Source organism: Arachis ipaensis, chromosome B03 (assembly GCF_000816755.2).
Source record: "Arachis ipaensis cultivar K30076 chromosome B03, Araip1.1, whole genome shotgun sequence".
Classification (NCBI taxonomy): Eukaryota; Viridiplantae; Streptophyta; class Magnoliopsida; order Fabales; family Fabaceae; genus Arachis; species Arachis ipaensis.
In genome coordinates this window covers 53,766,791-53,777,354 of record NC_029787.2, presented here as the reverse complement: position 1 = coordinate 53,777,354, position 10,564 = coordinate 53,766,791, and the positions used below count along the sequence as shown (strand labels likewise).

Here is a 10,564-nt window from a genome sequence, read left to right as displayed (position 1 = left end):
TCTCCTTCTCTCTCACCTTGGTTCTCCCTCTTTTCTCCCTTGTAACGTCGTGGTCACTGCCAGGGGTTCAATCACCGTCACTGCTACCTTGTGGTTCACCGTCACTACTACCTCCTGGGTCACCTTCGCTGCTATGTCGTTCCATCGTCGTCGCTGCCTCTAGTTCTTGAACCATCACCGTCATTTTTGCCTCATTCCATCGCCATCACCGTTACGTCTTTTCCCTGTTACAGGTTCTTGAACCAATTTTTGTTTTAATTTCATTAACATGAGTTTAATTCAGTTTGGATTTGATTAGAATTTCAATTTTAAATTTTGAATTAGTTTTATAGTTGGCTCTATTTAGTTTTGTGATTTTTGTATTTTAGGTTGTTAAGATATGTTAGATTTAGGGTATTAGGTTTTAAGTTGTTGAAAGATATTTAGAATTGTGAATTGCTTGATTGATTAAAACTGTTTATTTGAATATGTTGCTAGAAATATTGTGAACTGCTGCTGCTAGTATACTATACTTGTTAATTGATGTTGAGAAAATTTTGGTTGTGTTATTTGATGTGTTTCATGATTTTGCACGCCAATTGTTTGTAAAAATGCCTCAAAGAGTTCTTAATAAAATTTTGGTTCAATTCTTAAAACTCAATTCTTACTTTCGTATTATTCTTGTTAGACATATTGAATAGTTGTGATGGTGGATTGCTTGAGATTCAATAAATTAAGGATTTATTTTATTAATTTGTACAGTCACATATTTTATCGATAAAAAAGTAATATATGTATTATAGTTATATGACCTGACTTTACTTAGTCTAAAATTTGTTAACTAGTCTCTTTCTGAGGTGTTTTTGATCTGAGTTGTAGGTTGTGACATATTTTTGCTATTATATTGTTGTTGTGACATATGTGTTTGCTAGTATGCTCTTTGCAGACATGACAACAGACAGAGGTGTCACGAATTGGCCTCATAGTCATGATAAAGGGAGGGTGTCTACTGGTATCCTAGGACTTCTCAGTCATCGCCCTTTACTCTGACTACCCCTGGGACGTTACATGCAATGGGTGCACAGGATCAGCCATTCATCATGGTCCCTAATCCCAACTATGTTTCTCATTCTGTTGTGCTACCCCCGCCACCAGGAAGTCGTCCAGCTACTTCACTAGAGTGGGCTCCTCCACCACCTCCATCTGCTCAGCAGCCCACTATTTTGACGATGACACCTCCTTCAGCGACAGACACCGAGGGGCCGGAATCCTCTCACAGATCCCAGCCAAATGCGCCTCCACCACCTCCCACCGTACGGATGACAGTATGACCTGATGGTTTGACGGGGCGAATACTATTTTAGGTCTTTTATATGTAAACTATTTTAACATTCTTATCCAACATTTATAGTTGCTAATCTTAAGTTTTCTATTTTAGTTAGTTTAATTTAGTTACATTCAATTTTCTGATTTTAGTGGATTTAGGTTGTTAAGATAGGTTTGATTTATGTTAATAGGTTTGAACTGCTAAAAATGTTTGAGAATTCCTGGATGTTGCTACTTAAGTCATATAATGCCATATTGGTTTGTTTGTGAATTATTAAAATAAATTGTTGATGGATAGAGCTTTTGGCACCTTCTAGTTATAGATGAAACTCTGTCAAAATTTCTACAAAATCTAAATATAATGGAAGTTTATAGATTACTTCAAATAATTTTTTAGTAAATTACTAATCTTAAGTTTTTCATTGATATGTTTGCACCAAATAATAATGAATATACACAAGAGTGTACTAATGTGATCAAGTTGATGTACGACCATCCATGACCGAGTTACAAGAAGATTCCTACTGAGACCAGAAAGCGATGGTTTCAAAAGTGGGCGATAAAAACTCAACTTATTCAAATCCTAGTTAATTTCTATCTTCAATTTTATTTAATTATGTATATAATTTCGATTAACTAGTTGTAAATGTTCTTTGTGTAGGAGAAATTTATATGGGACAAGACTCACGATGCCATGACCAGGAATATATTCGACCATCGGATGACTAGACTGCTTCAGCAGATGATAGAGGACGTACGTGAGAGGTACGACCACCTCACTCTTTGGCTCCATCCGGACATTAAGAAGGCACTGTACGTCCATTGGGAGACTGATGAGAGGTTCAGGTGTTGCTGTCTCACAAAAAAAACTAATAGGGCATTGACCAAGCCGTCGAAGTATACCGGCGGCTTAGCGGCTTTCATGAAGACAAAGGTATGTAACTTGTTTCATTTTGTTATTAAGTTTGTTTGTCTTTGACATTTGATATCATTATTACTTGATTTAACATATTGTTTCAACATGTATAGTCTAAGTTGTTGGATCGTGATGCGATGATGGCAGAAACCTTCAAGTGTACTCACACTTTAAGGGAGAACAGGGAGATGTTTGTTGATCAACGGTCTACGATCACTATGTGAGTAAATATCATTTGACATAAAATTTTCAATTAACTATCATTCGACTTTTAACATGTGTTATGCAGGAGTCCTACACGCAGAGACTGGAGGCCACAACCCAACAATCCCAGCCTATTGATGAGGATGGTAGCAACGCCACTAATGCAGTCGTCGACCTGATACGGTTTGGTGCGAGACTACATCTGAGCCTTACAAGAATCACATCTACAGGTTGGGATTGTTCTTCATCGACAACCTTTGCACCTCCACATTGAGGGCTTCATCTACGTCTGCCACTAGTCGTGCTATCGATTTCAAGGACAGCGTCATCGATTTGAGGGAGCAGGTGTTGAATCTCACCCAGAGTCTTCACCAACAGGCTCAGCAGCTGCAGCAGTTTGAGGAAAGATATAACGAGATCCTTGCACGCGTCTTAGACACAGATTCTCTTAGGCTGGAGCTTAGACAAGAGTTGGAACGGCTTCAGCGGATAAAGCAATAGATAGCGGTGTACCAAGAGTAGATGCTGCTAGTGGTAGCATCACTGCTAGTGGGAGCGGCGCTGCTAGAGGGACACCGACATCATCGCCTAGTCCGCCGCCTCAGTAGGACTATGGGCATGACGACGACGACGACTACTATTAGGAGCCGCTGGTAATCAAATAGTTTTCAGGCAAATAATTTGCCATAGAATCTGACAGTAAATGGTTATTTTGGTGAGAGTTATACCGTCGAATTGTGTTCGACGATAAATCTGTCGGTAATATAGTTAGTTACTAACCGATTATTTTCGTTATTCCGACGATAAATCTGATAGTATTCAATTTTTTCCTTATAGTGTGAAGGGAGAAAATTTCAGGTTAATGGAGATTGAAGAGACGAAGACCTCCTAACAAAAACTAATGAAGCTCTCAACCCAAAATTGACTTTAAAATTGGAAATGACAGATAATAAGAAAGCTTGGAAATTGACAGTAGAATCAAGAGAAATGCGTACGATGAGAAAAAAGATATACTTTAAAATTGAAAATGACAGATAATAAGAATGTTTGAAAGTTGATAGTAGAATCAAGAGAAATGATGTACGATGAGAAAAAAGATATATTGATTATTTTACAAGAACAAAATGATTCAATAGCACAGAAAAATGGGACAACGGAAACAAAGAGAAAAGTTATCAAGTTTTATTTAGGTAGAAGTTTTACTAATTCAATTCACAATTTTTATGAGTTAAAACGAACCAACATTAACGGTTCTATATGTGATTTATAGAATTTTAATCATATCAAATAGTATTTATAATTTTATTTAATCTATTATATGAGGGAATAAAACTACTATTATTAAAATTCAATTGTGTTAATTTGACACTAAAATCTGTGATCATATAGAAATACTTATTTGGTATTCATAAAAAAAATTGATTATTTTGTTGAGATGTTTGATTATTTTAATGTGTTATATTTGATTATTTTTGTAATTAATTATTTTGTTAAAAAATATTAAAATAACATATATAAAAATATACAAATACATAATAATTACTTTAGTATCTAATTTTTTATATTTATAGAATATTTTTTATATTATTTATTAATTAAAATTTATCTTAAAGCTTGACAGTTTTCAGTATTTTTAGTTGAGATCTAGAGATTAAAGCTTAATAACTTAAAGAAAAAGTGCTCAAGTGCAATTACCATCACGTTTGTCTCTTTGGGTCTTCTTACCATCAAAATTTTCTTTTTCATCTTTTGTTTTCTGGACTCAGCCTTTAAAGGCAGAAATATTCACGGCGCCACCCACAAACGGCTAGAATTCTTACAACACCAATTAGGGTTTTTCTTTTTTTTGGTGACTACACCAATTAGGGTTTCAATCACTAAAATCTTAGTTTGTGGCCCATCCAATTCTAACCCATATTTACAAAAAATAAAAATGGGTCCTTAATAAAAAATAAACATGTCGGGTCTAACAACTATCAACTAACCCATTTTCTCAGCAAAAACCCTAAAGTGCGTTTTCTATATAAGTAGTGTCTAGCCGCTACGCTTATCTCTGGGAAACCCTATTTTTGGCAGGGGAGTGAGGGAGCAAAAGAAAAAAAAAAAATGGCGGTGCCGTTGCTCTCCAAGAAGATCGTGAAGAAGCGCGTCAAGAAGTTCAAACGCCCTCAGAGCGACCGCAAGATCTCCGTCAAGGTATGTATTCACCCATTCACCCGATTCCCTTTTCTGATTTCTGTAACATCTTTCGCTCAATGTTTGATGCTGATTCTGTCTTGTACACTTTATTTTTTTGTTCAAAATTGTCATTTTTTAATGTTTATTTAAATTAGATGTATTTCGTAGTGTGGTGTCCAATTGAAGGTAATATTGAATTTATAGATGATGTGATGTTTGTTTTCTTGTTGCTCCAGTCTTACCTTAGGCATTTGTATTAGCTTTGATTTTGTCTAGTTTTGTGTTCTCTTCCGCCGTAGATTTGTTTTTTGCTATTTTAATTTTATGTTGATTTTTTTTATTTCTGGTTAAATGGGATATGAGGATAAGTTTTAAAACCAGGTCTTACTCTTCAATATAATTCATGGTGATTGATCGACTATCTGATCCCAATGATAAAGCATAATTTGTATTGTGTTGAGTGGAGCTGTTCATTTGTGATATTTATCATTTATTTTATCTGGGCATGATGAACTTTGACATCCCTACTTTGTATCTTTCAATTAACTGTTAGAAACTTCATGTTTCTAATGTTAACATCATATATTTTAAAAGAGAAAAGTTTCCCCATAGTGTACACGTTTTCTAATATTAGCTAATGAGACATGATGATTTTTATCCATCAATTCTGCAATAGAGTGATGATAAATTGATTATCAACGTACACTACCATTTGATCTTACGGCATGTTTTATTATGTTTTTCTTGTGACCAATGCACTACCACAGCATTTCAAATGTGTCCGATTTCATACTCTCAAAGCACTATCAGAGTGTGAACGTTGTCTGATTTCATACTTTCAATGCGCTACCAAAATTGTTATCTTCTGAATAGTCTGTGATTATTAAACAAAAATAACCATCTATTGGCTGCGATTTGTAGATTTGAGAATGATTGTTACTTGTTTCTCTATCTCTATGTCATGACTCGAGACTTCTAAAGCATTTCTTTATGAGCCATGTAAAGATTAAATTTTGACAATGGACTCTGTTATCTGCCAAAATTATATGATTTATACATGATCATTGCTTAGAACTCCATTCATCTGATTAGCTGTTTAGGATGCTTAACCTTTTTTTGCGGAAAAAATTGTTGGATTGGTTCCTTCTGTTCTATTTTGACAATCTTCTGCTTTTGTTTTTTTCCAACAGGAAAACTGGCGCAGACCTAAGGGTATTGATTCTCGTGTCAGGAGGAAGTTCAAGGGATGCACTTTGATGCCAAATATTGGTTATGGATCAGACAAGAAAACTCGCCACTATCTCCCAAATGGTTTCAAGAAATTTGTTGTGCACAATGTGAAGGACCTTGAACTTCTCATGATGCATAACAGGTGAATTAATTCAACTGAACTTATGAAAATGCATTTAAAATCTTTGCATTATTAGATTGCTTGCTGAATATGCTTTTTCTTTTTAAATGTTTAAATTCAGGACATACTGTGCTGAGATTGCTCACAACGTTTCCACAAGGAAGAGGAAGGAAATCGTTGAGAGGGCTGCCCAGCTTGATGTCGTTGTGACCAACAAAACTGCCAGGCTACGCAGCCAGGAAGACGAATAGATCTGAATGTGGTGGAAAGTTGTTTATGTTTTGTAGTGGGATTTCATTTTTCTTGATGGTAGATTTTGTTCCTTTCTGTTTTATTTTCTTATGGTCGAAACATATTGCATGCTATACATTTTGTTGTTGCTTATTATATTGCTGTCACAGAATACTTAAATTTTGATGCAATCTATTTATCCTGGTTTTAGTTCCTATTGAGGTCATTGATATTTTTTTTAAAAAGAAAATGATTGCCTAAATAGTTTCTGGGTAATAAGGTATATGGACGTTTTAATGAGGGTAATGAGCTATATCCACTAATCGTGTGAGTATGGTCTGTGGTGGTTCATCACTTTTTCTCTTGAACAATAGGTCCGGAGTCTGACCCATCTTGGCCATTGAAGGCATCCTGAGGCTAGCGTTTTGTCCCGAAATGGATGACCTGCAGCTAAAAGATTAGTCACTATGTTGGTGGTGACTAAGCTTGGGAAACCAAGAAAAATATATTGTTGCACAAGAATTTTGAGTTTTATTGTCAATTAAGCATTTGGATAGAGGTGGTTACGATGTGGCAATGGCGTTTTAAAGTTCTCTGTATAATCCCAAGAGTTTTTAAGCATAAAATTTTTTAAGCATTTTCGAACTTTTTGTTTTTGATATTGGAGTGGTAATGGTGTTTTTTAAAATGTGGATTGTTGGGGTGTTATTTTCAAATGTGGAACTGTTTAATTAGAGAAGTAGAAATCTAATTAGAGAAGTAGAAATCGGATTGTCTAATTTGTTAGAGATACAGAAATTGGACTGGATCGTCCTCGTCACTGGATCGTCCTCGTCCGAATTGTGAGAGGTACTGAAATAAAATTAAAAAATTTCAAAAATCGACCTTTCCATTTGTAAATTTTAAATAATTTTAAAAAATACTAAAAATTACAATGTTAAAGTATATTACTATTTTTAATTTTATATATAAAAAAATGAATTTGAATTCTCTAAAGTTTGAATTTCATTTTAAAGAGTAAAGTGTTATTTCTCATAATTTATTTCATAGGTGGGACAAATAAAAAATATGAGAGAATAATAATTTAAAGGTAAAAGATCACACTTTACTCTCTAAAATGAAAACTCAAAATTTAGAGGATCTAAATTAAAAAAAAATAGCCTATATTTTCATCACAAGGCTTTACCAATATATATAATTTATAAGTATATTTTGCATGCTGCATTCGTCAATTGAGTTCTGATAATAATTGTGAAGCGCTGTCTTTTAATTAATTTATGTGAAACATTCAAATGTCTCCAATACAAAGTATAAACCACTAGAACAAGAACAACACTGGCAACAGATGTTTGGAATACTTATTTCTGTTTGTTAACGTCAGATTTGTATCTATCCCTTTTATTTGTTGAAACATATAACTAATTTTAGTGTTAGTTGAACATTGATAATTTAATTTTAATTTATAAATATGCAGTAATGAACTAATATATAAAATATAAATAATCTGATGTGCTAGATAAAAATTTAATCTTCTTAATGTGTAGGGGTGGTAATGGGTAGGGTTTGGAGTCTATCCTAATTCTATCTATGGGTTGAAATTTTTATATAAACTTAATCTTATCATACCCGTGGGTTGAGAATATCCCAATTCCAACCCTATCCGTTCTTAATCTGCGGATATCCGATCCTACCTACGAATTACAAAAAAGATACAACATTGTTATATAACTTAATGATAATTTAAAATAGAACTGATTTTTATGTAAAAAAAAAGTATTAAATTATTAATTAATAATTCCGTATCCTACCCTACCCACTGTAGATCGGGTTAGCAATCCTGTAGATCGAGTTAGCAATCCTATCCAATCGGATAAAGTCGGATTGAGTACCCATGAGTAGAGCCTATGTTGCCACCCCTGTGGCTTGATTTTTGAGTGATACTCATTTTCATAAAGTTTCTTATTCAAGTCTTATGAAAGAAGAAAGGTTTTGTTAGAAGAGCTAATTGTACCATAGTGTTTTTGACAATATAGTTGGCCGCTTAGAATTGACAAAAGGGATTATAATAAACATAACAAGATAATTGGTAGCACTCTAATTCCAAAATTAGCTAGAAATGCTGAAGAAGGATCATGGGATCACGGTATCTTGAGATTGAAGAGTTCACTACATGCAAAGAATATCACTTGCCTAGGAGAACAGACAACAACAGATCTCAATAAGGTACTAATTAATCAAATAAAATGAACAAACCTTAAATATGTTATGCAAGTAAGAATAAGAATCCGGCATATTTACTAAGGTTAGAAGAATCGGATCAGTTATCAAACCGTTTGAATAACTGATTTAATGGTTCAATTAGGATCAAACCGTAATTGAACCGATTTAATTAAATATAGTGTAAACATTTCATGAACAAACAACACTAATGTTTTTATAGGCTTCTGAGCTTATTATAAATGGAAAACAACTATCAATTAAATGCTTAGTAATCAAATACTGCAAAAACTGCATATAAGTACTTGTGTGAATAAAAGATTGTCTTCAAATAAATTATTTTGATTGCATATATGTTCAAATACACACATCAAATCAGTAAACCATTACAAAAATTAGTTTGTTGATAAAAATATCCTTCAAAGATTGAGAATACACCTTAGTCTCTAGAAGATTGGTTCTGCTTGACTTTTTCCCACAAAATGAAGGTCATTTTGCTAGCAAACTAATATTTCGAGGATCAAATGCTAGATAATAAAAAAAATAAGGGTAAATCACTAATTTAGTATCCGAAAAATTATGTCACTTACAGTTTAGCTCCTAAAAACAAATAAATTAAACATACCTAAGATAAATGTCTAACAAAATACTCCAAAATCAAAGAAGCAAATTGGATATTTTAAATTGATTTTTGTCATACTTCATAGTAAAATATTTTAAAACCGGGTCAGATTTTTTTCAAGAGGGATTTGTTTGAGATTCTTGGACGACATTATTTTGTGATTGTTGATCAATTTGTGGTTGTTCCATCTAAATTACATACAATATATAAACTCAAAATGACAACAACTATAGCAAAATTCATAATAACAACAAAATAAAAACCCAGCCATTAAAACAACTATAGCAAAATTCAGAATGACAGCAATTTAGAATCCAGACGATTATATCAATTCATACAATTCATACAACATTCAATATAATTAAATTTAGCAATTCATACAGTTAATTCACCAAAATTCTCTAAAAAGCTATTAGATGGAAAATACCAATTTTCCTCTCTTAGGCTCGTTAGGTCAATATAGCAGAATTCATATAGCAGAATTGAACTTATATAGCGAAATTCAATATAGCAAAATTCAAAAGCCAGAGTCCCGAAATTGAACTTATATCAAATTTATATTCAGTAAAATTCAAAATTGCAGAATAGTTAATCCATATAATTAACAAAATGAAAAAAATTAAAAACAAGAAGAAGAACTCAGAAGAAGAACTCTGCATTTGACTCAAATTCGGACTAAATTTCTAACTGAATAAAAAATTAATTGAAAAAATTAAAAACCTAAGACCATCTCCAGTAGGGAACTCATCCTAGTCCCTATTTATGGCTCACCTGTCATAAAAAGTAATTCCGCATTAGCTTTTGCATTATAAATAGTAAATAGAAACTCAAAACATCTCTCTCTTCTCCATTAGGAGGAACTAACTTTAGTCCCTATTGTGGTCCCACTTATTTAATTAATTAAAATAACTAAAATTAATGTAGTTATTATTTGGTTTACAATAATATTATTAAAATTTATAAATTCAAAAATAATTCACTATTAAAAATAATATATATATATTTTTAAAAATTTGTTTAGTAATTTGCCACATGGCAAAAAATCATTGGCTAGTGAAAGTCCCTCTATAAAGGGATTCTTGACTTCGGTCCTAGTGAAGGGACTCTCTCATTTTTTTACTCCAATGGCCTTTTTCTTCCCATGTATCAAAATAGAGCCTCCCTTTATTACTATAGGAGTTGCTCTAAGAACTGAAGAACCCAATTCATATAGTTAATTTACCGAATAAAAAAAATTAATTGAAAAACAAAAATCCAAGAACTCACCGCGGCAGAGAGCACAGAAAACTAGAGTTCACGGCTGCAGAACTGATGCCCGACGACGACAATGACAGCAGAAGTGCAGAACAACTGCTTGATGACAATGAAACCTTTAAACCGTGCTTTCGACAACGACCAGAGGACCAGACCACGATGACCAGAGGACCTTCGATCCACGACGGTGAAGTTCCTTGGAGGATGACTGGAAGAGGAAATTAGGGTTGAGGGAGGCTACGTGTGAGTGGCTCTTCGGGTGGGTTAGGTCAGCTATGGGAAATGT

The 10,564-nt window shown here is 33.4% G+C and overlaps 1 protein-coding gene across 1 annotated transcript; it reads left to right on the top strand.

The window, feature by feature from the left end:
* LOC107630523 (60S ribosomal protein L32-1) lies at positions 4,436 to 6,400 on the top strand. Its single transcript, XM_016333692.2, has 3 exons — positions 4,436 to 4,621; positions 5,794 to 5,975; positions 6,076 to 6,400. Exons 1-3 carry the CDS (start codon positions 4,532 to 4,534, stop codon positions 6,203 to 6,205), a joined length of 402 nt encoding a protein of 133 aa, XP_016189178.1. The 5' UTR covers positions 4,436 to 4,531; the 3' UTR covers positions 6,206 to 6,400.

Coding starts and splice junctions, on each gene's coding strand:
- LOC107630523 (XM_016333692.2), top strand. CDS start 4,532: ATGGCGGTGCCGTTGCTCTCCAAGAAGATCGTGAAGAAGCGCGTCAAG. Junction 4,622..5,793: donor ACCGCAAGATCTCCGTCAAG/GTATGTATTCAC, acceptor TTTTTCCAACAG/GAAAACTGGCGCAGACCTAA. Junction 5,976..6,075: donor CTTCTCATGATGCATAACAG/GTGAATTAATTC, acceptor GTTTAAATTCAG/GACATACTGTGCTGAGATTG.